The sequence below is a fragment of the Salvelinus fontinalis genome, chromosome 16 (genome assembly GCF_029448725.1).
Source record: "Salvelinus fontinalis isolate EN_2023a chromosome 16, ASM2944872v1, whole genome shotgun sequence".
NCBI classification, from domain to species: Eukaryota; Metazoa; Chordata; class Actinopteri; order Salmoniformes; family Salmonidae; genus Salvelinus; species Salvelinus fontinalis.
In genome coordinates, this window is record NC_074680.1 from 3,211,654 (window position 1) to 3,239,512 (window position 27,859).

At 40.8% G+C, this 27,859-nt stretch overlaps 1 protein-coding gene across 1 annotated transcript in view; it reads left to right on the forward strand.

The window, feature by feature from the left end:
- The first annotated feature begins 311 nt into the window (after window positions 1-311).
- LOC129813448 (cartilage matrix protein-like) overlaps window positions 312-27,859 on the forward strand; it is a 37,200-nt gene continuing 9,652 nt past the window's right edge. Inside the window, 11 exon segments of the mRNA XM_055865780.1 lie at window positions 312-883; window positions 1,541-1,702; window positions 2,373-2,942; window positions 4,449-4,482; window positions 4,484-4,627; window positions 5,162-5,222; window positions 5,394-5,658; window positions 5,661-5,762; window positions 12,198-12,350; window positions 13,391-13,530; window positions 20,383-20,494. Of these exon segments, the coding sequence (XP_055721755.1) occupies window positions 475-883; window positions 1,541-1,702; window positions 2,373-2,942; window positions 4,449-4,482; window positions 4,484-4,627; window positions 5,162-5,222; window positions 5,394-5,658; window positions 5,661-5,762; window positions 12,198-12,350; window positions 13,391-13,530; window positions 20,383-20,494 (2,152 nt within the window). The 5' untranslated portion in view covers window positions 312-474.

Sequence of the window (27,859 nt, forward strand, 5' to 3'; positions counted from 1 at the left end):
AAAAAAAATCGGTATCTTTTACTATTAACATTGGATGTTTTTTTTGTAACATCAAAGTAATTGAGTTTCTAATGACAACTCTTTTAGGAGCCTGTATACTGAAACTCCAACAAACTAATAATCTAAACTAAACAAATATTAATGATATAGGGATCATCAAATGTAGTTGTGTTAGATGTGTTTTAGATTTTTTTTTCTCTTCATATCAAGAATGTATTCATATCAAATTGAGAATAAAACCTGATCACACCAATAAGCTTGCATGTGCTTGTATGTGACGCTAGAGGTCGCACTTTGCATGAACAATTAAAACAAAATGATGTCCCTTTTCTCCTCCAGAACAACATCACATAGTTTGCCTTCCATAGCCACTGTTCGGGTCGCACAAACCAACCCAAAACGTGTGTCATGCTTTCTTCCCACTTCTGGATTGGACGAACTTCTCCCACGCGTTTAGCCTGGTGATGGTTAAATATGCCCCCAGAGAGCAACTGTTTGTATTCATGGTTTACTATTCTGAATTGCTTCTTGAGACGTAGTTTACCTAAAATAACCAACTGCCACAGGATGACATTGTTAATCGGAGGACTCGTCTGTTGCATGTCGTTGCTTGCTATGGAGGTCCAAGGAACATACCGACTTCATGGAGGATGCCATCCTCGGCCGCATCACGCAGACAACCCTATCGTGCCACCGCAAACATTTCAGCGGAGCATTCAAAAGCAACAACCATTTCAGCGGAGCATTCAAAAGCAACAACCATTTCAGCGGAGCATTCAAAAGCAACAACCATTTCAGATTGCTACACAAGGACAGCAACAAATTGGGAATGTTCAGCAACCAGCTCAGTTGTCTCAGAATCAAAAAACGATTGATTTGGGAGGTTGGTTAATTTTCGTACAATGTAGGCTATTTTGTAATAGTGCGCACAGTTATTCTCTACGTTCTATTGCTCTTCATTACTTTACATTTGAGAAAATTTGGCATTGGCGTCAATGTATTATAATAGTTCTGAAATTTAAGCGGGTATTGGCCAGTCCTCGGTTATTACAGAATAAAGGCAGATATACATTTTTTACTGTAAATATACTTTCTTATCTTGTCATACAATTGCATACATTTTGAAATTCGTTAGCTGGAAAATGTTAACCAAATAGCATACCAAAGGACTGGTGTCAATGTGTACTCAAACCTTTGGGCTAGGCTATATTAAACGTTATGGCTATTATTTACATACAATAATGGATTTATGAAGCACTTTTCCAGGAGTTCAGAACACTTTACGTTGTGTGAAATTGAGAAACAACCGACTGTATGTTGGTAGCTTAGTAGCTGCAATAAGCATAAACAAATGCTGATGGTTAATAGTCTCAATTGCTAGCAGACAGACTCTCACTGATGCTTAAGGCTAATAACAGCAGGCTAATGTACTTCACATCATCACCCCATTTAAGTCATAGGCATCTCATTGCGCTTGAGTCAAACAAAATAACCATTGCTCTACTACTTCTCCCTCTTCCTCTGTCATTGTGGCCCAAAGCACATGGCAATAATTACAGGTTTAATGGCTATGACTACTATCACCAGCCACCCGGGAAATGGCCAGTCATGTACCTCCGGCCCACAGCACCACCCCGTCCACTTGAACAGCCGGTCAGTACCCCAAGCGGCACCACCACTCCCATCATCAGTGCTGACACAGGTAGAAGACTTTAGGCAAAAAAGAAAAACCTCCTTTTGATTGAATCCCTCAAGCAATAATTGGTTTCTGGGTATAAATTTGAATCGAAACCCCCCCTCTTCTGTTGGTGTTTTTGTGTTTTTTTCCCCCTTCCTTTTACAATCTCTTTGTCCTAGGATTGAGCAGGTGCTGTCATATAAGTCACTATTCTGTAGTTTTTTCCTCCTCTGCAGGTGAATCTTGAGAGAAGTCAACATGAACCTTCTATTTGGTTTACTGTATTACATTGAAATTGGTTTGGTGTCCATGTTTACTTTCCTGGGAAATGTTCAGAAACCTCTCTCACTAAGCTTTCATCCACTTTTTCTTCAGACTTTTTAAAACTGTTCTTTTTACTTCTGTTTGTAGTATCATTGCTGTGTGTACTGAAGCATAAATGGTTGCCTGCTTAAAACTAACGCTCCCATGCGATCTATCTGAAATAGTAGCACCTAGTAAACTCACCAGTAAAACATATCAAGCTGACTTCCTAAAACCCTCAGCAACTCCAGACCTGAATGTGAAGCCTGAATGTGTTTGATACAGTAGATGTGCCAGAGGAACTCTGATTAGCAGTTCTCTGTCAAAGTGTGTAGAGCAAACCATTCCACCCTCGGTGGTAAAAAACAAATGTCTCAATTTTCCCTCGCAGGAACCCACTGCATAAGTCGGCCCCTAGACCTGGTGTTCATTATCGACAGTTCACGTAGTGTGCGCCCCGCAGAATTTGAGAAGGTCAAAATCTTCCTGGCTGACATGGTCGACACCCTCGACGTTGGCTCGGATGCCACGCGGGTGGCCGTCGTGAACTACGCTAGCACGGTGAAGATCGAGTTCCTTCTCAAGACGCACTTCGACAAGGCAGGCCTGAAGGCAGCGCTAGGCCGCATCAAATCTCTAGCTGCTGGTACAATGACTGGCCTGGCTATCAAGACAGCCATGGAGGAGACCTTCACTGAGGAGTCAGGCTCCCGGCTAGCTAACAAGAACATTGCCAAGGTGGCCATCATCGTAACCGATGGACGTCCCCAGGACACGGTGGAGGAGGTGGCCGCGGCAGCGAGGGCGGCGGGCATCGAGATCTACGCAGTGGGGGTGGACAGGGCGGACATGAAGTCCCTGCGTCTCATGGCCAGTCTGCCCCTGGATGAACACGTGTTTTACGTGGAGACCTATGGCGTCATTGAGAAGCTCACATCCAAGTTCAGGGAAACCCTGTGTGGTAAGAGAGTGAGGCAATTTTTGTATTTACTTCATCGGTATTTAAGCAGGGAGTCATGCTGAGACCATGGTTTCTTTTGCAGATAAACCCTGCATGAAAACATCAATAAACAATAATTACACTACACATACAGTTCCGGTCAAAAGTTTGTTCACACCTACTCATTCCAGTGTTTTTCTTTATTTTTACTATTTTCTACACTGTAGAATAATAGTGAAGACATCAAAACTATGAAGTAACACATATGGAATTATGTAGTAACCATTTCTTTTATGACAGATTTGCACATTCTTGGCATTCTCCCTAACCAGCTTCATGAGGTAGTCACACCGAATGCATTTAAAATAACAGGTGTGCCTTGTTAAAAGTTAATTTGTGGATTTTCTTTCTTAATGAGTTTAAGCCAATCAGTTGTTATGACATGGTAGGAGTGGTATACAGAAGATAGCCCTATTTGGTAAAGTCCATATTATGTCAAGAACAGCTCAAATAAGCAAAAGAGATACGACAGTCCATCATTACTTTAAGACATGGTCAGTCAATCCGGAACATTTCAAGAACTTTGAAAGTTTCTTCAAGTGCAGTCGCAAAAACCATCCTCCTCCATGCTTCACGGTGGGAACCACACATGAATAGATCATCGGTTCACCTACACCACGTCTCACAAAGACACTGCGTTTGGAACCAAAAATCTCCAATTTGGACTCATCAGACCAAAGGACAGATTTATTGGCCCAAGCAAGTCCCTTCTTTTTATTGGTGTCCTTTAGTAGTGATTTATTTTCAGCAATTTGACCATGAAGGCCTGATTCAAGCAGTCTCCTCTGAATAGTCGATGTTGAGATGTGTCTGTTACTTGAACTCTTGTGAAGCATTTATTTGGGCTGCAATTTCTGAGGCTGGTAACTATAACTACGTATCCTCTGCAGCAGAGGTAACTCTGGGTCTTCCTTTCCTGTGGCGGTCCTCATGAGAGCCAGTTTCATCATAGCGCTTGATGGTTTTGCGACAGCACTAGAAGAAACGTTCAAAGTTCTTGAAATGTTCCGTATTGACTGACTTTTGGAGATCGACCGGCAAAGTCATGTTATGTCCTCCTATAACATGGGTGTACAATCCCTTCAGGGCCAAAGTTCAGCTGATTTGTGTGTCTTCCTTGACACCTACTTGATCAACTCATGTTGTTGATCACCCAGGAAGTACACATATCTGGTTTCTCAGGTCGAAACTAGTTGTTGGTTAAAAATCAAGAATGGAAACCAGCAGATGTTGTGATGGTGTTGTGCACCTGTACCCAAAAAACATTTATTCATGTGTTAGGTACGCAAATCATAAAATAATAATTATGCCAACATTTAATGTGTAACAGCAATCTTTGATTAGATTCCGTATGATAACCCCTAACTGACCGATTAGAAAGTAATTGATTCCAAAACGGATTATTCCTGTTCACGTTGATGATTTTGTCAGACTAAGCCAATCAGCTGTGAGGATGTTTGTTTACAGGTGTGGACTGCAACCACGACTGCAACCACGGGTGTCAAGAACAACAACTCGTACACCTGCGAGTGTCGAGATGGCTATACACTGAATGCTGACAAGCAAACACGTACACGTAAGGACCACAAGCCTTTATCGGGAATGTGGGTATCACTTTGTTTGACAGGTACCTACATAAGGACTTCGTAACACATTCATACCCATGAATAACCCTTTCACAAGCAATCATTGAATAAATGCTCATGCCAACAGCCACAGGTAGATTGTTCTGTTATGTCACAGGAATATTGCTTATATTGCAGATTTCAACTTGCGATTGTTGCCATAAGTATATTATGAAATGGTTATGTACTGTTTATGAATGTGTTATGTATGAGCTATGAATGCATTATGAATTCCTTATGTAGGTACTATTGAAATAAAGTGTTACCCAAATGTTTTTTTTTGTGTAGTGAAAGTTTCTGCTGAATTAATTGTGTAATAGAGAAAGGAAAGGGCAAAGAATTAATGTGTAAGATTTTGTCTTATGTTTACACTTGGCAGCAGGTTCTTTGCAATACCATAATGGATCAGGTTTGAACGGTTGGTGGCCCTTTATTCCAGAATTCATGGGCTAGAAAACCCAAACGCTGCTGTTATGATATGCATGCCCAGTGCATGAAGTAGATTGAAATATGTGCCGGTGCTCATTTTGGGTGCTGGTACTGTTTTATATTTAGGTGCCGGAACATCGCAATATTTTTAAGCCAATATTCTACAAGAGGTACAGGAACTCATGCAGTAGAACATTTGATGTGCATGGAACTCAGTTTCTGTGTTTTCCTGCCGAAGTCAAGCACTGCATGCCACTATCCAATGCGGTTATGCCAGATTTGCTAGCTAAGGTCCCCACTTCACTCTACGGCTAATACATGCTGAGTTTGTTGTTGCGTGTCGGCGTGGCTTCTTTAGCATTCGCACCCATGGAGCTGTAGAGTAGCTCGGGCTGCAGGGCCGGAACTCGACCTGATCTTGCTCATCAACAGCTCCAAGAGCATCCACCCTGACAACTTTAAGCTGGTGAAGCGTTTCGTGGTGCATCTGGTGGACTTGCTCCAAGTCGGCCCTGGCACTGTACAGGTCGGCCTGATCCAGTACTGCAGCCAAGTCCGGACCGAGTTCACCTTAAACCAGCACCGGACTGACAAAGCTTTGAAGGTGGCGGTGAGAGGTGTTCAGCCAAGGGCTCCATGACTGGTCTGGCCCTGCACCACCTGTTGGATAGGAGCTTCACCGAGGGAGAGGGCGCCAGGCCAAAGTCAGCCAACGTGCCTCGGGACAGTCGAAAGACGACATCTCTGAGCACGCCAGGAACCTCAAAGGCCCCTTTTTCTTACACAGTATAATGTATGTGTCCTCCGAAACATGACCCTGCCAAGCCACACCACTTCTTGATACAGTGCCCGCTTAACCCGGAAGCCAGCCACACCAATGTGTCAGAGGAAACACCGTACAACTGGCGACCGTGTCAGCGTGCATGCACCCGGCCCGCCACAGGAGTCGCTAGAGCACGATGGCCAAACCCTCCCCTAACCCGGACGATGCTGGGCCAATTGTGCGTCGCCTCATGCGTCTCCCGGTCACGACCGGTTGTGACACAGCCCGGGATCGAACCCGGATCTGTAGTTACGCCTCAAGCACTGCAGTGCCTTAGACCGCTGCGCCACTCATGAGGTCCTGACACCATTTTGAGTGTAACATTTCAGAAGTTGTAAAACTCTAAAATGACTCCAGATATCTTCCCCTCCAAATGTAAAGGCAGTTGTCCCCCCCCCCCACTCGAGTGTTTTATATGAATGCATGTTTCCTCATTCCATAGCTCTGTAATCCTTAGACGTCCCATCCCATGTATCATCTACCCAGGGTTGGGTAGGTTACTTTCTAAATGCAATCAAATCAAATTGTATTAGTCACATGCTCCGAATACAACAGGTGTAGTAGACCTTACAGTAAAATGCTTACTTGCAGTGCCTTGCAAATGTATTATTCCCCCTTGGCGGGTTTCCTATTTTGTTGCATGACAACCTGTAATTTAAATGGATTTTTATTTGGATTTTATGTAATGGACATACACAAAATAGTCTAAATTCAAAAAAATGGTACATGCATATGTATTCACCCCCTTTGCTATGAAGCCCTGAAATAAGATCTGGTGCAACCAATTACCTTCAGAAGTCACATAATAAAGTCCACCTGTGTGCAATCTAAGTGTCACATGATCTGAGTGTCTATATACACCTGTTCTGAAAGGCCCCAGAGGCCGCAACACCACTAAGCAAGGGGCACCACCAAGCAAGCAGCACCATGAAGACCAAGGAGCTCTCCAAACAGGTCAGGGACAAAGTTGTGGAGAAGTACAGATCAGGGTTGGGTTATAAAAAAAGATCAGAAACTTTGAACATCCCACGGAGCACCATTAAATTCATTGTTAAAAATGGAAAGAATATGGCACAACAACAAACCTGCCAAGAGAGGGCCGCCCACCAAAACTCACGGACCAGGCAAGGAGGGCATTAATCAGAGAGGCAACGAAGAGACCAAAGATAACCCTGAAGGAGCTCAAAAGCTCCACAGCTGAGATTGTAGGATATAGGAACACTGTCCATAGGAACACTTTAAGCCGTACACTCCACAGAGCTGGGCTTTACGTTAGAGTGACCAGAAAAAAGCCATTGCTTGAAGAAAAAAATAAGCAAACACATTTGGGGAGTCTCCCACATGCTTTTTGGCGAAAACCAAACATATGGAAGAAGGTACTCTGGTCAGATGAGACAAACATTTTGCTTTTTGGCCATCAAGGAAAATGCTATGTCTGGCGCAAACCCAACACCGCTCATCACCTGGAGAATACCATCCCCACAGTGAAGCATGGTGGTGGCAGCATTATGCTGTGAGGATGTTTTTCTTTGGCAGGGACTGGGAAACTGGTCAGAAGGAATGATGGATGACGCTAAATACAGGGAAATTCTTGAGGGAAACCTGTTTCAGTCTTCCAGAGATTTGAGACTGGGACGGAGGTTCACCTTCCAGCAGGACAATGACCCTAAGCATACTGCTAAAGCAACACTCGAGTGGTTTGAGAGGAAACATTTAAATGTCTTGGAATGGCCTAGTCAAAGCCCAGACCTCAATTCAATTGAGAATTTGTGGTATGACTTAAAGATTGCTGTGCACCATCGGAACCCATCTAACTTGAAGGAGCTGGAGCAGTTTTGCCTTGAAGAATGGGCAAAAATCCCAATGGCTAGATGTGCCAAGCTTATGGAGATATACCCCAAGAGACTTGCAGCTGTAATTGCTGCAAAAGGTGGCTCTATAAAGTTTTGACTTTGTTTGGGTGAATAGTTATGCATGCTCAAGTTAGTTTTTTTTGTCTTAATTCTTGTTTGTTTCACAATAAAACATATTTTGCATCTTCAAAGTGGTAGGCATGTTGTGTAAATCAAATGATCCAAAAATCAATTTTAATTCCACGTTGTAAGGCAAGAAAATAGGAAAAATGCCAAGGGGTTTGAATACTTTCGCAAGCCACTGTACGAGGCCTAACCAACAATACAGTTTAAAAAATATGGATAAGAAAAATAAATAAAAGTAATTAAAGAGCAGCAGTAAAATAACAATAGTGAGACTATATACAGTGGGGTACCGGTACAGAGTCAATATGCGGGGGCACCGGTTAGTTGAGGTAATATGTACATGTAGGTGGAGTTATTGAAGTGACTATGCATAGATGATAACAACAGAGAGTAGTAGCGGTGTAAAAGAGGGGGAGAGGGGGGGGGCAGTGCAAATAGTCTGGGTAACCATTTGATTAGATGTTCAGGAGTCTTATGGCTTGGAGGTAGAAGCTGTTTTGAAGCCTCTTGGACCTAGCCTTGACGCTCCGGTACCGGTTGCCGTGTGGTAGTAGAGAGAACAGTCTACGACTAGGGTGGCTGGAGTCTTTGACAACTTTTAGGGCCTTCCTCTGACACCGCCTGGTATAGAGGTCCTGCATGGCAGGAAGCTTGGCCCCAGTGATGTACTGGGCTGTTGGCACTACCCTCTGTAGTGCCTTGAGGTCGGAAGGCGAGCAGTTGCCATACCAGGTACTCTTGCAACCAGTCAGAATACTCTCGATGGTGCAGCTCTAGAACCTTTTGAGGATCTGAGGACCCATGCCAAATCTTTTCGGTTTTGTCGTGCCCTCTTCATGACTGTCTTGGTGTGCTTGGACCATGTTAGTTTGTTGGTGATGTGGACGCCAAGGAACTTGAAGCTCTCAACCTGCTCTACTGCAGCCCCGTCGATGAGAATGTGGAAGTGTTCGGTTCTCTTTTTCCTGTAGTCCACAATCCGTTACAGTTAGTAGTTACCCGTCCAAAATTGTAATCAGTAACGTAACTTTTGAATTTCCCAAACTCAGTAACGTAAGATTACTTTAACCTTAAGAGCCATCTAAAGAATAAAAAAATGTATGTTACCAATTGAACAACATATATTGCAAGATAAATCCATGTTAAAGTTTACATAGCTGGCCATACACTACCGGTCAAAAGTTTTAGAACACTTACTCATTCAAGGGTTTTTCTTTATTTTTTACTATTTTCTACATTGTAGAATAATAGTGAAGACATCAAATCTATTAAATAGCACATATGGAGTCCTGTAGTAACCAAAAAAGTGTTAACCAAATCAAAATGTTTTTTATACTTGAGATTCTTCAAAAAGCCGACCTTTGCCTTGATGACAGCTTAGCACACTCTTGGCATTCTCTCAATCAGCTGCATGAGGTAGTCACCTGGAATGCAATTCAATTAACAGGTGTGCTGCTTCAAAAGTTTTGTGGAATTTATTTTCTTTGTGCGTTTGAGCCAATAAGTTGTGTTGTGACAAGGTATGGGGGTATACAGAAGACAGCCCTATTTGGTAACAGACCAAGTCCATATTATGGCGAGAACAGCTCAAATAAGCAAAGAGAAACGACAGTCCATTACATGAAGGTCAGCCAAAATGGAAAATGTCAAGAACTTTGAAAGTTTCTTCAAGTGCAGTCGCAAAAACCATCAAGTGCTATGATGAAACTACCTCTCATGAGGACCGCCACAGGAATGGAAGACCCGGAGTAACCTCTGCTGCAGAGGATAAGATCATTTGAGTTACCATCCTCAGAAATTGCAGCCCAAATAAATGCTTCACAGAGTTAACACAGAGACTGTGAATCAGGACTTCATGGTCGAATTGCTGTAAAGAAAACACTACTAAAGGACACCAATAATAAGAATAGACATGCTTTGCCCAAGAAACATGAGCAATGGATATTTGACCGGTGGAAATTTGTCCTTTGGTCTGGAGTCCAAATTTGAGATTTTTTGTTCCAACCGCCGTGTCTTTGTGAGATGCGGTGTTGGTGAACAGATGATCTCTGCATGTGTATTTCCCACCGTAAAGTATGGAGGAGGAGGTGTTATGGTGTGGGGGTGCTTTGCTGGTGACACTGTCTGTGATTTATTTAGAATTAAAGGCACACTTAAGCATGCTACCACAGCATTCTGCAGCGATACTCCATCCCAACTGGTTTGCGCTTAGTGGGACTATCATTTGTTTTTCAACAGGACAATGACCCAACACACCTTCAGGCTGTGTAAGGGCTATTTTACCAAGTAGGAGAGTGATGGAGTGCTGCATCAGATGACCTGGCCTCCACAATCCCCCGACCTCAACCAATTTGAGATGGTTGGGATGAGTCGGACCACAGAGTGAAGGAAAAGCAGCCAACAAGTGCTCAGTATATGTAGGAGCTCCTTTAAAACTGTTGAAAAGCATTCCAGGTGAAGCTGGTTGAGAGAATGCCAAGAATATGCAAAGCTGTCATCAAGACAAAGGGTGGCTACTTTGAAGAATCTCAAATATAAAATATATTTCGATTTGTTTAACACTTTTTTGGTTACTACATGATTCCATATGTGTTATTTCATAGTTTTGATGTCTTCACTATTATTCTACAATGTAGAAAATAGTAAAAAATAAAGAACAACCCTTAGGTCTTCTAAAACTTTTGACCGGCAGTGTATGTGGATGTGAAATTATACTTCATGGGTTGGTTATGTAGGCTTCTTCTAAACCCATCGCTTTCTACTACATGTAATAATACAATTAAATTATATATTCACATTAAAAACTAAAGTCTATCAGAATTGCAGTCATTCCAATAAATGTTATACCCCTTGATCTTCAAGAATAGGACTTGGAAATATGGAAGTATAGATTAACCAAATTGTTTTACCTGAGCATGACCTCAACTAAGGACTAATTAGACAGCCCTACTCTCCTGTTTATGATTTTGTTGTCATGGACGACTGATTGGGCTCATTGATTTGAGTTGAAAAATAAATGCTGCGCTCATGGAATGGCATGCTTTGAGCACTACTGAAAAGTGCTTTTACACGTGAAACATTAATGCCATGTGCTGCATTTGCTGTAGGCCTATTGTTTCCTTTTTTGTTGTTGTTCTTTGATATCTTGATAATATACAGCTGTTTAAAAGGGCAAATCCACAGATGGAAACAATAACAAAACTGTCGCCCCCCCTATGTTTTGGTAAAAAGCTGAGGGATGGGCCTGTAGAAATGTAACCACTCTCAGATTAATAGACAGAGCTATGGATGCAAGGGCTGACCATCCATAATATTACAATTATTGTTTTAACCATGTTATGAAGCTATACAGTGTTTGTTTACATTTACAATGTTTACAAATATTGGAGAAAAACTAATTTATATTTTGGGTTGAAGTTGAACAAAGCTCATGAGGCATTTCTAAGTTATATTCTTCCAAGAATCCATGGATATATAGATATATACAGTATATCCATTGATTCGTCTATATATATATATATCCATTGATTCTTCAAGATGGGTATATGTATATCCATTGAAAGCCTTATGAGCTTTGTTCAACTGTCACATTCCATGAGAACCATATACATATACCTGTACATTTTTCACTGGCTGTCCACTGGTTTCAAAAACAATGATTGGTAGGCATCTTAAACTTCTTGAATTGAACCATTATTGGGTTCAAATACACATTTAAATTTGTGAACAGCCATCCACAACAATCACAATCCGTAAGGCGCAAAAAGCTAAATGATAGCGCAGAAGCGTGAATCACATCGATGCACTATGTAGATATCAATGATAAGTGATATCCGTATCGCCGTAGACTACACCACTGCTGTCATCCTTACCTTCAAGCGTTTATTCAAGTTGGATAATCTTTTGATGCCGATAGCAGTCGCACCATTGTAAGATATAGCTTGGACTGTAGCCTACAAAAGCCTATTCCTGCTGCTCTTTACCCAGGATCCATCATACCCATTTGGTGTGTCATCATAGTGGTCTCTGACTTGTGGTCAGACTCGCTCAGGTGGAACAAACTTGCGCCTGTTTTCAATGCTGATTAGAATGTAAATTGAGAAAACAGAAGTGTCCGATTTTTTTTCTTTCTCGCAAACATCCTTTCAGAATTTAAAAGTAACCCTTGAAATAATCATCTAGTTTTTCAAAAGTATCTGGAGTCGGATTACAATATTTTTTGCTGGTAACGTAATGGATTACAGTTACCGTTTTTTTTGTAATCCATTAGATGTAATCCATTACTCCCCAACCCTGCATCTACCCTACCTCAGTTTTGGGTTTGTCTAAAACCTTGTCCTGTCCTCCTATCTTTCCCCAGGTGTGGAGATATACACAGTCGGTGTTGTGAAAACAGAGGAGAGAGAGCTCCAGGAGATAGCCTCTGTGCCCAACAGCCAGCATTACTTTCACTTGGCCAACTTTGGCACCATCGACTCCATAGCTCACACCTTAAAGAGCAAGTTGCGCCAAAGTAAGGAAGAAGGAAATGGATGAGCATAGGGAGGTACAGCATGAGCTAGCTGCGAGCGGAACAGGATTTAGACACAGGAAAAGGACACGAAGGAGCTCGGCCTTCTGACTTGTTTTTGGCCTCATGCGTTTGTTGGACCGATGCCTGGGTATCTCAAATGGCATGCCGTCACCTATGGGTTGCTTCAAATCTTCGGGGAGACCTTGGAAATCGAAGTATATGAACTATTAGAAGATGGGTGTAACGAGTGCGCTGAGAGTCGGTAAGCAGGTTCAGGGAGTGAGTGTTTCAATGAATCAAATAAACGATGAACACGAAACACAAGCAACCCCCTGACATGAAAACAGAGTCAATAACACCGGAGGAAAGAACCAAGGGGAGTGGCAGATATAGGGAAGATAATCAAGGAGGGGATGGAGTCCAGGTGAGTGTCATGAGGCGCTGGTGCGCAAGACGAGGGTGACAGGTGTGCGGGATAATCAGCAGCCTGATGACCTAGAGGCCGGAGAGGGACAATGGGTTTGTGTTATGATGAACAAGTGCTTGAATGAATGGCTGGCCCACTGCCTTGGTTAAAGCCTTAAAGTGATTGCTAACCTTTTGCAAAACCCAATTGATTTACCACGGACTTCCCCTCAATGATCGAAAAAGCTTCACCTGATCATTGACTAAGTACTTGACACCACTTGACTGTATGCAATGTCTGTATTTGTAGTATTGACTTCACATTAAGTCAACTAGTTGTCACACTTTTCATTAAGTTGCGCCAAAACCACGTAGTAACAGGTAATTATAATATTTGGTAGGAATTTGTAACTCCACAATTTGTTTCCTTGTAACCAATATGGAAAAGGGTTCTAATAGATTCCTAGGTGTGGATAAAGTGTCACGTTATTACACTTTACTGTGTAATACTGAGTAGCCTATCAACTTGTTAGCTAGAACTTGTTTAATGGTAACTAGAGTTGCTTAATGTACATTTCCGTATAGAAATGTACAATTTATTCAGGATTCACTTCTGCCACTGATGTCTCTTTCAGAGGATGCGAATGAGATGAGTGGGAATAAGCTGAGTGAAAACGAGTGCATGTGTGAGGCTCAGATGGCCTTCCAGATGAAGATGCAGTTCACCATACAGGAGCTGACCAGCAAACATATCCTTTTACCTCACCATTGTTTTGTAATGGGTGGTATTTATTTATATAGCAATTTCACAAGACCTCAAAGCCACTACAACCAGCTGCAATGTTGTATGCCTGCCAGTGGTGTAGCACAGTTCTGAGTGGAGTTATTTTTCTTCCATGGGAAAGAGAGAAAAATGTGCAGTTTTATAGCTAATGTCATGCTATTTTACACGTTTTTGAGCTCAGGGATTCTTGAAAGACGGGACAATCTCAATATTTGTCTCAATATTGACAACATTTTAAATATATACACATCCGTTCAAAAGTTTGCAGTCACTTAGAAATGTCCTTGTTTTCCATAAAAACATACACGAAATGAGTTGTAAAATGAATAGTCAAGACGTTGACAAGGTTATAAACAATCATTTTTAATTGAAATAATAATTGTGTCCTTCAAACTTTGCTTTCATCAAAGAATCCTCCATTCGCAGCATTGCAGACCTTTGGCATTCAAGTTGTCAATTTGTTGAGGTAATCTGAAGAGATTTCACCCCATGCTTCCTGAAGCACCTCCCACAAGTTGGAATGGCTTGATGGGCACTTCTCTACGTACCTTACGGTCAAGCTGCTCCCACAACAGCTCAATAGAGTTGAGATCCGGTGACTGTGCACTCCATTATAGACAGAATACCAGCTGACTGCTTCTTCCCTAAATAGTTCTTGCATAGTTTGGAGCTGTGCTTTGGGTCATTGTCCTGTTGTAGGAGGATATTGGCTCCAAATAAGCGCCATCCACAGGGTATGCCATGGCGTTGCAAAATGGAGTGACAGCCTTCCTTCTTCCAGATCCCTTTTACCCTGTACAAATCTCTCAATTTACCACCACCAAAGCACTCCCAGACCATCACATTGCCTCCACCATGCTTGAAAGATGCAACTCCTCCAGCATTGCCTCCACCATGCTTGAAAGAAGCACTCCTCCAGCATCTTTAAAAAAAAATCTGCGTCTCACGAATGTTCTTCTTTGTGATCCGAACACCTTAAACGTAGATTTGTCTGTCCATAACACTTGTTTCCAATTTTCCTCTGTCCAGTGTCTGTGTTCTTTTGCCCATCTTAATCTTTTTTCTTTGTAACTCTGCCTAGAAGGCCAGCATCCCGGAGTCGCCTCCGGGATGCCAAGTAACTGAAGATCTCGTACAACACTGTGTACTACTCCCTTCACAGAACGGAGCAAACTCGCTCTAACCAGAATAGAAGGAGGAGTGGGAGGCCCCGGTGCACAACTGAGCAAGAGGAGAAGTACATTAGAGTGTCTAGTTTGAGAAACAGACGCCTCACAGATCCTCAACTGGCAGCTTCATTAAATAGTACCCGCAAAACACCAGTCTCAACGTCAACAGTGAAGAGGCGACTCCGGGACGCTGGCCTTCTAGGTAGAGTTGCAAAGAAAAAGCCACATCTCAGACTGGCCAATAAAAATGTAATATTTAGATGGGCAAAAGAACACAGACACTGGACAGAGGAACTCTGCCTAGAAGGCCAGCATCCAGGAGTCGCCTCTTCACTCTTGACGTTGAGACTCAAAACAGACATTTGTAAAATATGAAAAATGATTAACTGGAAAATCCCCTATAAAAACAACCACTCTATCAGATCTTTCAGGACTCTGACAGAGTTGACGTTAGACAAAAATCTGACCAAGTTGATATTTTACGGAGTTGAAAAAAATCATTCAAGTGGTATACACAGTAGCAATTTAGTTTTTCCTCAGTTGCTTTATGACTCTAAAACCTAATTAAAAATGACATATTTGAAACAAAGTTCATATTCTATTTTAATCTATCAGGCAGATGGAGTTGACCATTTATGGTTGTGACTGTGGTGATTCCAATATTGTTTGTTTAAATCTATCAAAAGTGGAGAACTTTACAGATTATGAGTTGTCTTGTTCCACTACATGTAATGAGGACACGAGTGAAGGGTCCTTATGGTATAACTGACCCTGCTCATTCCTGATTAATTTTAGACAAATCTGACGCAGTAAACCAAACCTCCAGATGCAATGTTTTGAGAGAAATACTCTTTAATGCAAGGAACAACATACAATCATTTTCGGCCATTTTTTGAATTTTAAACACTTTTTTTTGAGAGTTTGAAAGTGGGATCCTTTGCTCCGGACGAGGGCATTTCCAGACATAGAGCCAACAGGGAAATTAATAATATTGAAAGTATTTTGGACATTCCAAAAACAAAACTTTTCGCTTATAAAATTCCTGTAAATGTAAAATTTCAGCTCAAATTAATGCAAAATAAATACTATATAAAAATAAAAAAAAAGATTAAAAAATTTCCTCTTTCCGATTCCCGAGACAATGAAGAACTATGACTGTTTAAGATTGCTCATATGTATATAGTGTATATGTATTGAAGAAACAAATGTTTCCTTGACTGTTATGTCCACTAGATGATCTATCGAGGAAAGTGACCCAGTTTGGACGAATGCGTTGATTGAGAGGATGCTGCAAAGAGACCATTAAGAGCTCACCCAGTTAACCTCAATCTAAAATGGCTGTAGAGTTTTCCTGTTTTAGCAACCTTCATGATTAACAACAGTCCATTTTGGAGTTATCTACTGTATAATCTCCTTCAATCTATGTGTTTTACATATAAGACATTTTGTTTACCATTGAATGACTTGGCCAGTAATGTTCCATTTGCTCACAACAGATAACCCCCATTTCACCCCATTTAAGTTAAGAACAAGGACCAAAGTAGATTTTTTTGGCACAATAATTTGCTCCCCATGGTCGCACCTTTCCAGTTAACAATTCCATATGTATTTTATCTTCCACTTATAATGAAAGTGTAGAGGAAGCAATAGGCCATATCACTGACAAGTGATTTGTTTCCTTATTGTGGCATGTGCAAGATAAATGAAAGACATGACACATTAAATGTAATTTATGTTAATGCATAATTATTGAGTATTCCTTAACTTGTATTTAAATAAGAAAATGAGCTTGTCATATTCATGTGGCTTATGGTTTGTGTTGATGAGGTTAAAGGAAGTGTGCATCTTTGTGTAGTTTGTGTGTGTATATCAAAAAACAGTGCCTTCGGGAAGACCCCTTGACTTTTTCCACATTTTGTTACGTTAGTCTTATTCTGAAATGGATTAAATAAATAAAAATCCTCAGCAATCTACCCCATACCCCAATACCCCATAATGATGAAGTGAAAACAGATTTTTTGACATTTTTGCAAATGTATTAAAAATAAAAAACAAAAATAGCTTATTTACATAAGTATTCAGACCCCTTTGCTATTAGACTCGAAATTGAGCTCGGGTGCATCCTGTTTCTACAACTTGATTGGAGTCCACTTGTGGTAAATTCAATTGATTGGACATGATTTGGAAAGGCACCCACCTGTGTATATAAGGTCCCACATTTGACAATGCATGTCAGAGCAAAAATCAAGTCATGAAGTCGAAGGATTTGTCCTTAGAGCTCCGAGACAGGATTGTGTTGAGGCACAAATCTGTGGAAGGGTACCAAAAAATTTCTGCAGCATTGAAGGTCCCCAAGAACACAGTGGCCTCCATCATTTTTAAATGGAAGACGTTTGGAACCATCAAGACTCTTTCTAGACCTGGCCGCCTGGCCAAACTGAGCAATCGAGGGAGAAGGGCCTTGGTCAGGTAGGTGACCAAGAACCCGATGGTCACTCTGACAGAGCTCCAGAGTTCCTCTGTGGAGATGGGAGAACATTCCAGAAGGACAACCATCTCTGCAGCACACCTCAGACTGGGGTAAAGGTTCAACTTCCAACAGGACAACAACCCTAAGCAACCAGCCAAGACAACGCAGAAGTCGCTTCGGGACAAGTCTCTGAATGTCGTTGTGGCCCAGCCAGAGCCTGGATTCAAACCCGATCGAACATCTCTGGAGAGACCTGAAAATAGCTGTACAGCAACGCTCCCCATCAAACCTGACAGAGCTTGAGAGAATCTGGAGAGAAGAATGGGAGAAACTCCCCAAATACAGGTGTGCCAAACTTGTAGCGTCATACCCAAGAAGACTCGAGGCTGTAATTGCTGCCAAAGGTGCTTCAACAAAGTACTGAGTGAAGGGTCTAAATACTTGTGTAAATGTGGAATTTCAGTTTTATACTTTTTATAATTTAGCAAAATCTTCAAAAAATCTGTTTTTGCTTTATCATTATGGGGTATTGTGTGCAAATTGTTGAGATTTTTTTTTTATTAAATACATTTTAGAATAAGGCTGTAACGTAATAAAATGTGGAAAAAGTCAAGGGGTCTGAATACTTTCCAAATGGATTATATTTTGGATGTTTGTACAAATGTATCCATTAAATACATATTTTGAACAAATGTAATTTTGACTGTAATTTGTTTTGCAGAGTAAACATTTGAAAAGGTCTTAAAGACTTAAGTGTTACATGGATATAAATAAGTCAAGAACAATATAACAAACATAAGAAATATACCTTTGCTGGCTGTCTCCAAGTCTATCAGCTACCAAACAATTTGTATTCAGAATAATTTGCCTTAAAAAAAAAGGAGAGACTGAAAAAAGATTGTGAACTTCAAATGGAATATTAATAGACTATAGCTGTAGGATAAAAACATAACATAATGTTGCCAATGTAGACAGGCATGCCACATTTCCCAGACTGTGCCATAGATATTCTAATACATCGCTCTGGGCATTTCCCATTTCAAAAGTGTTTACATAAATTAATGAGATATTCTCTCTTTTGAGATAATAATCTTGGAATAAAGAGACAAACATGTATTTGCTCACACTTCCCACGTTTCTAAAGAGAAGCAGAAGAGGGTGCAACCAACAAGGATTACAACACAACACAGAAAGCCTAGATGATGCACTTTCTAGTGTGTGGTTACCAGGGATAACGTGTGAAGTGATGCAAAAAAGCTAGCTTGTTCATGGAGGAAATCATACTTTTCAGATGAAATAAATAAATACCTACCAACGAATGTATCTTGTGTGGTGTTAGCTATATACAATATCTAGTAAGGAAACTGTTTGACAGCAAAGTCTGAATCTCTCAAGCTAACTTCAATAAACTAGCGAGCTGCTAGGTAGTTTATCACTTTTATACAACGGGTTATCAACATATTCAAATAATGATTTACATATTTTCATTAATGTTATTTTGATTAATTTATTCATACTATTTCATCCTTCCACAAGATATAGTCCCGACACAAATCTAGGGTTGCTACCAAGCTGGCTGGTTGTTCGTTCTATCGGTTCGGTTGCCAGAGATGCGACCCAGTCGTTACGTCTTTTTGTTCTGTATCTATGGACGCAACCCAGTCGTTCATTCTAAATATTCTACTGCCATACTGGCTTATCCCTTGCTTGGAAGCTAGCCAACTACGGCTAACTTACAGTCACGTCAAACAGTATAGCCAGAAAAACAACAAAGTAGCCGCATTTGCATTTGTTTAAGCTGCTTGCTAGTGACATTTATTTGGATACATCTATAACAATGACCTAATGATGCGCGATTTCACCTGACATAGAAAGTGTGCTCTCTCGCCAGGACACTGTTGTTCAGAGGAGCTAGCCAACAACACAGCTAACACAATCACTTCAAACTGACGCTGGAAAGACTGCAAACTAGCTGCACTTCATTTCGTTTGACCTTTTTTCAATTGATATTCCTTTGTATATATCCATAAAAATTATGCTGATTCATGATTTCGACTAGCTGAGAAAAGCTGCCTACTTGTCTGTCTCATCCCGACTCGTTCATTACTATGTGACAACTGGAGATTTAATTTGAATATTGCAACAATGTTGCAGAGAGCAGGAATTATACAAATCGCCACTGTTGAAAACTAAATGTCAGTCTAAAAGAAGTTTGAGATAATGTCTAGATGCTTTTTATAGTGGATTTCATGTTTAGAAATTGCCTGGCTGGGCTGATGAGACAATGGACTGCGCAATCAGATGGAACAGAGTAAATAGGCATTTTGAAGTCATAGATTTAGCTGGTGGTAACTTGTGGAATAGACACCAGTTGGAGTACGGTTTTAACCAATCAGCATTCAGGATTAGACCCACCCGTTTTAAATTATAATTGCCAGCAACAATGTTTATCTATCGATTTCCTGTGACATTAATTAAGCTATCAGATATTTGTGACGATACGCGTGAAACAGCTTTGTATTTTTTTGTTGCCAATCAGAGAGCAACAACATGTATTGTCATATGACATGGCCAATCTTGTCACGGCCGTCGTAAGAAGTAGACCAAAGAGCAGCGTGGTTAGAGTACATATTCCTTTTTATTAGGATGATGCCGACAAAAACAAACAATACAAAAACGACTGTGAAGATTAAGGCTACAGTGCCACAAACAAAGTTAACTTCCCACAAAGAAAGGAGGGAAAAGGGCTACCTAAGTATGGTTCCCAATCAGAGACAACGATAGACAGCTGTCCCTGATTGAGAACCATACCCGGCCAAAACATAGAAATACAAAATCATAGACAAACAAAACATAGAATGCCCAACTCAAATCACACCCTGACCAAACCAAATAGAGACACAAAAAGGCTCTCCAAGGTCAGGGCGTGACAAATCTTTGGTGTTGCATGCCCTGTAATTATTGTTTTCATGACCATCATGCACACAGTCTCTACCATGTGTGAGCCAGCCATTTACAGATAGCTTGCTAGTTGAGACATCCTAAACTGGTCATGAAATAAGTTGTTCCCATCTTGGTTAGCAGTCTTATTTTTCATAGGTTCTGTTGGCATGAGTGATACAATCAGTGTCCTTTCTCAGCCTACGCCAGTACAACGCAAAGTTATTTTTTCTAGCTAAATGCACAACCCTCTTTCCCTCGCAGATTGCCACCCTAAACAACACATGGCTGAAGTGTATGTCTTGGAGGAAAGGCTTCATAGCCTGTGGAAGAGATGAGGGTCTTCTCAAAGTCCTGAAGCTGGAGACAAAGACAGGTGAGCTGGTTTTCCAGCACACGTTACCTCTATAAGATCCAGATTTGCTTAGCTGTGTTATGCAATGTTCACAAGCCCATGTGATTCAGATTAAAAACGTTTCTGAAACAGCTACAGTAGCTAATTGTGTGTTTAAAAACCATTTCAACCCATAATGAGTTTAGCAACAGAAGGCATTTTCTGCCAGCAGTATTAATCCACCTGTGTCAATCAGAAAGTAGACCTACGGTGGTATGGTGTCAGGAACCAACTTGCTCGGTCTTCTCTATATTAGGCTACTTTAGAGCTATTGTATAATTCAAGCAGTTTATGAAGTTGACAGGGTTATTTAACTGTAGGCTATATACACAGTTTATTAGGTACACCCATCCAGTACCGGGTCAGACCCCCCCTATGCAGAACAGCCTGAATTACTTGTGGGATTATTCAGGGCATGTAAACGTTGCTCAATTGGTGTCAAGGGGCCTAACGTGTGCCAGGAAATCATTCCCCACACCATTACACCCCCGCCGCCAGCCTGTACCGCAGGGCCTTCACCAGAGTTTCATAACATTCAGGGCTCAGTCTTGAAGACCAGGGGCTGAGGGGTTTGTGGGTCCGTGGAAAGAAGACATTTATTTTCTAAAATAATTTCCTGCAATTCTACGTAATTTTACATGACTGGAGATGTTACAATAATATTTTTTAATGCCACACATGTCTTAGATGCACCCAATAGCATAGGCCAAAGAAAAGAGTGGATACACAGAGTTTAGGCGAGGAAATTGTAGTCTACCAACTTTCTAGTGGCACTCACCTATTCAAACAGATTTTTGTATTTTGTATTTATTTAGGAATATTGCGAAATACCTTCTAGCTGCTGCCTGCTGTTCATTGACAGCCACACCTCAACAATCAGCGGTTTTATATTTGCCGCGCAGGCTGCCCAATTGCGGGATTCCAGACTGTAGACTAGGTATATGCGGTCATAATGTGACAAAACACAATATACAGCATTTTAAAAAATAAGCTATTGATCCTCTGTGGCTAAATTATGCTGGTGTATTATTTTCAATGATTTCATTTATTTATAGAGATAGGAGTAATTATATCATTTGGCAAATTTATTTCAATTTATCTGCAGCACCTCTTCCTGGAGAGCTATTTTTTCTTCAATGTGCTGTGCTCTCCCCAAAGTCAAATTATTATTCATTAAATTGATTGTGGTCAGTAACCCCATATGAGGTTATTGTGTAGGTAGGCCTACTGTTACAATAATATTTAAAATAATCTATCATCAAGTAGCCTAGCCTACAGTTATGAGAATAAATTCAGTAAATCAATGAAGCCAATAGTGGTTTCAGCTATATTGTTATTGAAATTATGTAGGCCTCATGACGTTTTTAAACAATAAAAAAAAATATGTCAAATGACTTGAATAGCCTATGGGAAAATTGTACAAATGTGTATTCGCATCAGTAGGAAAAGTGACTAAAATGCATCAGAAAAGTATTGGAAAGTTCAGGAAAGCATCAGGGAGGCTATAGGCCTAGTGTGTGTGTAGAGAAGATCTGCATTGCTTTCAATTGTTAGACTAATGATCATAAGCACTCACCTCAGTTTAGCTAACATTTCCCATCCTAATTGTAACCAAATATCCAAACAGAGATTCAGTGAAAAACAAAAAGAGACATTTCCCGTGCTTGTCTCAAAGCAGCACAATGATGTTGTCCCAATCAAAACGGTGCTGGAACGATCAGTTGACCACACATGGCAATTGCTTTACATTTATTTTAACCAGTGCTATAATTTTTTTTTTGGTAGCCTACCCGAGCACAATTATTTTATTATTAGTATTATGACATAATTTCTGAATGAAGGTTGGCACCGACATGAAGACTATTGGTTAAAATATTTTTAGAATATACATACGATGAATGCATAATCAAAATTGCATGATTGCCTATGCCTTCATATACTGTAAGTGACTAAAGGAAAAGGTTCTATTTTTTTATCCTAAAACACCAAATTCGTCTGGAGGTTAGTTAACACAGTGTCCAAAGAGGGGCCAGAAGTATACAGAATGCTGTCGTCTGCGTAGAGGGTTATCAGAGAATCACCAGCAGCAAGAGCAACATCATTGATGTATACAGAGAAGAGAGTCGTCCCGAGGATTGAACCCTGTGGCACCCCCATAGAGACTGCTAGAGGTCCGGACAACAGGCCCTCCGATTTGACACACTGAACTCTATCAGAGAAGTAGTTGGTAACCAGGCGAGACAATCATTTGAGAAACCAAGGCTGTCGAGTCTGCCAATAAGAATGTGGTGATTGACAGAGTCGAAAGCCTTGGCCAGGTCGATGAATACGGCTGCGCAGTAATGTCTCTTATCGATGGCGGTTATGATGTCGGAAAATAAGAACAGCGAGGCTACATACATAGGGTACCGGTACAGAGTCAATGTGTGGAGGCACCGGTTAGTCAAGGTAATTGAAGTAATTTGTACATGTAGGTAAAGTTATTATTTGTACATGTAGGTAAAGTGACTATGTATAGATAATAACAGAGAGTAGCAGCAGCGTAAAGGAGGGGAGGGGGATCAATAGATGTTCAGGAGTCTTATGGCTTGGGGGCTAGAAGCTGTTTAGAAGCCTCTTGGACCTAGACTTGGCGCTCCGGTACCCCTTGCCTTGCGGTAGCAGAGAGAACAGTCTATGACTAGGGTGGCTGGAAACTTTGACCATTTTTAAGGCCTTCCTCTGACACCACCTGGTACAGAGGTCCTGGATGGCAGGAAGCTTGGCCCCAGTGATGTACTGGGCCATGCGCATTACCCTCTGTAGTGCCATGCTCTCGATGGTGCAGCTGTAGAACCTTTTGAGGATCTGAGGACCCATGCCAAATCTTTTCAGTCTCCTGAGGGGGAATAGGTTATGTCGTGCCTTCTTCACAACTGTCTTGGTGTGCCTGGACCATGTTAGTTTGTTGGTGATGTGGAGCCACCACATGAGAAACAAAATGCAACATTTCAGCACAATCATCCTAGATTGTCATAAGAAATGACATGGTGTTTTTGCTGTAACAGTAGCCTGACATTACCATGCTACTATATTTGGTTTGTTATGTAAAATACAAATGAATCATTAAGTGATCTTACGAGACAGCACCATTCTCAGAAGTGGCGGAGCATCGTTCGTCCGCGCACTGGCAGCATTACTCCCCTGATTATAATGGTTGGATGACTTTGGGAGTTTTACTTAACCACAGCTCTATGAACTAAGTAGCGCATTCAGTTGACTACTGTTTTGTTTACACCATTGCAGCAGCACAAAAGATTCGGGGTTCACCCAAAATCATTACGGGGTAAAGCCCCGAAAGCCAAGTTCTGGTGCTGTTCATGCTGTACCGTTGACACCAGGCAGGATGAGGCCATGGACTCATGCTGCTAAGCCAAATCCTGACTCTGCCGTCAGCATTGGTAAATCCAAGACACTGCCATGCGTGAAAAGCCCAGGAGGCCAGACGTTTCTGAGGTACTGGAAACGGTGCACCTGGCACCGACAATCATACCACGCTCAAAGTTGCATAAGTCACTTGTTTTGCCCATTCTGATGTTCAATCGAACAATAACTGAATGCCTAGATGCCTGTTTGCCTGCTTTATATAGCAAGCCATGGCCACTGTCTGTAGGATTGAACCATTTTCTTGAACGTGGTGGGGTACCTAAAAAACTGGCCACTGAGTGCCTTGCAAAAGTATCCTTGGATTTCTTCACATTTTATTGTCTAGCAAAGTGGGGTTAGAATTGCTTTAATTGTCATTTTCTGTCAACCACACAAAATACTCTGTAATGTCAAAGTGGAAGAAAAGTTTTAACATTTTCTAAATATTTTTTTTAAATATAATAATAGTTGTTGCATCTCCCTGAGTCAATCACTACATGTTAGGAACACCTTTGTCATCGATTACAGCTGTGAGAATTCTTGGGTATGAGCTTTGTAAACCTGGATTGTGCAATATTTACCCATTATTCTTTTTAAAAAATGTATTCAAGCTCTGTCAAGATGTTGGGGATCATGATTAGACAGCAATTTTTTAAGTCTAGCCATAGATTTTCAAGCGGACGCATCAATTTAATATTGTCTTTACTCATTTAACTAGGCAAGTCAGTTAAGAACGCATTCTTATTTACAATGACAGCCTAGGAACAGTGGGTTAACTGCCTTGTTCAGGGGCAGAACACAGATCGTTAGCTTGTCAGCTCGGGGATTCAATCTAGCAACCTTTCGGTTACCGGCCCAACGCTCTAACCACTAGGCTACCTGCCACCCCAAACATTATTTTCGATTTAGAATGGCACATTATTAAATGGGCAGGAGCAGGGTGAAAAAAAATGTATGCACTCGAATAGCGAGTGGAGGCCACGCGCGCTCTTTCCCATCAGTCCGTTTTGTAGGCTACTGCCGGTTTATAGCTGAGCGTCTGCTTAAAACCTCTTGACACTAGGGGGGCACCATTTCGACTTTGTAAAAATTTGTTCCCAAATTAAACTGCCTCGTACTCAATTCTTGCTCGTACAATATGCATATTATTATTACTATTGGATAGAAAACACTCTCTAGTTTCTAAAACCGTTTGAATTATTTCTCTGAGGGAAACAGAACTCATTCTGCAGCACATTTCCTGTCAGGGAGTGAGATTTCAGAAATCGAGGTCCCTGTTCTGAGGTCAGTTTATAAGTCCCCATGTAAGCCATCGGGCTACATGCACTGCATACGCCTTCCTCTAGATGTCAGTAAGCGGGGAGAATTTGAATGGAGTGGATTGCGCAATCTGGGGCCCTATATAAGACCGTGGAACGGAATTACCGTTCTTTTCAACGGGGCGCCTGGCGCAGCAGGGACATCTCAATGGCCTCCTGCAAAGCTTTCGTTTTAGCAGTTCTATATCTCCGGTCATGTTTTTATTCGTTATAGTTGTTAAAGACATCATAAGGTAGTTAATTTAAACCGACTTATAGCAGTTTATATCAGTTTATTGCGATTTTCCTGGATTTCTTTGTGATGCGCTTTCACGAGTTGGACACCTCTCCAGTGGGTGGCTATCGTTAGCTGCTATTTCCACATGAGAAGAGGACATCTTTCAACCAAAAGACGATTGTTCTGGAGAAAGGACACCTTGCCCAAGATTCTGATGGAAGCTCGGCAAATAGTAAGCAATCTTTATGTTGTTAATTTGTATTTATGTTGACAAATGTCAAATAGTAATTCCGCCATGAATTTCGGTGCGGTCTCGCTTTAGCGCACACTGTATGCTGAAGTAACGTTAATTTTAAAAATGTAACACAGCGATTGCATTAAGAACTAATTTGTCTTTCATTTGCTGTCCAACTTGTATTTTCTAGTCAAGTTTATGAATAGTTTTCGATTAGAATAGGTGCCTTTCCAAGATGGCGCCGGACAGAAGGATTGAAGTTTTGGCCACTAATCACATTGTATAACCACGATTTGTGCCGCTAAATATGCACATTTTCGAACAAACTCTATATGCATTGTGTAATATGATGTTATAGGACTGTCATCTGAAGAATTCTGAGAAGGTTAGTGAAAAAATTAATATATTTTGGTGGTTTATACGTTATTGCTATTTTTGGCTTGAATCAATGCTGTTGTGATGTTTGCTATTGTGGTAAGCTAATATAACGCTATATTGTGTTTTCGCTGTAAAACACTTAGAAAATCTGAAATATTGGCTGGATTCACAAGATCTGTGTCTTTCATTTGCTGTACGCTGTGTATTTTTAAGAAATGTTTTATGATGAGTAATTAGGTAATACACGATGGTCTCTGTAGTTATTCTAGTCGCTTTGGTGAGAGTTGTGATGGTGGCTGCAATGGTAAACTATGATTTATACCTGAAATATGCACATTTTTCTAACAAAACATATGCTATATAATAAATATGTTATCAGACTGTCATCTGATGAAGTTGTTTCTTGGTTAGTGGCTATTTATATCTTTATTTGGTCGAATTTGTGATAGCTACTGATGCAGTAAAAAAATGGTGGAGTAAGAAAAGTGGTGTCTTTTGCTAACGTGGTTAGCTAATAGATTTACATATTGTGTCTTCCCTGTAAAACATTTTAAAAATCAGAAATGATGGCTGGATTCACAAGATGTGTATCTTTCATCTGGTGTCTTGGACTTGTGATTTAATGATATTTAGATGCTAGTATTTACTTGTGACGCTATGCTAGGCTATGCTAGTCAGCTTTTTTACTGATGGGGGTGCTCCCGGATCCAGGTTTGGGAGGAATTAGAGGTTAAAGTGAGAAGCTGAGAAACAAATGTAAAAACACTTATTTTACTCTACGCATAAACTACTGTTTGAGGAACATGCTGTCTCTGCCCAACAGGTGATATTCTGCCCAAACTCTATGCCATGGGCTCTCAAACCTTGTTCCTGCAGCTACCCATTGCTTAATTTCGGAAACATCGATAGTAACATGTTTTCGCAATGAAACATATTTCTCTAAACTGTTGACAGCCTCTCTGCTCCTGAGAAAAGAAATAAAGGAGAAAGAGGAGGAGAAAGAAATACATGGTGGTGAGATATTCTGTATAGCTAAAGGTAATGACACCCATATATTTATGAAAATATAAAAAATACCCTATTAATAGGCTATTCATAATCAAATGCAAATTCGCTAATTGTATGCTAACTGTAAGCCGCCCTGCACAATCATTACACAGCATCTCCCAGGGCTCTACGTTCTCTCTCATGCATGTGTAGCACAAGGTAACCAGAGTATAGGCTAGCTAGACCAATTATGTACTCAAAATATCTTAAATCAGTTTTATGTTTCCATGTGTAATATGCGGTAGGCTATGCATTTTATAACAGCACAATCCAAATTTGAATTCCGTTTTTTTTTTCGGGCTGGGCTCTAATATGCAATTTATGTTTTGAATTAAATATCAGCTTAGAAAGTGCTGTCCAGTTCATTGTGTTTGGCTTTGAAATAACATCCACGACACCCATTTTTTAAAACTGTTTCTGTCACGTCCTGACCATAGTTCTTATGTGTGTTGCTTGTTTTAGTGTTGGTCAGGATGTGAGCTGGGTGGGCATTCTATGTTGTGTGTCTAGTTTGTCTGTTTCTGTGTTCAGCCAAATATGGTTCTCAATCAGAGGCAGCTGTCAATCGTTGTCCCTGATTGAGAATCATATATAGGTGGCTTGTTTTGTGTTGGGGATTGTGGGTGGTTGTCTCCTGTGTCAGTGTTTGTGCCACACGGGACTGTGACGGTTAGTACGTTTGTTGTTTTTTTTATTCTTGTCTAGTTTTCATGTCATTAAATTATTGAAACTTACCACGCTGCACA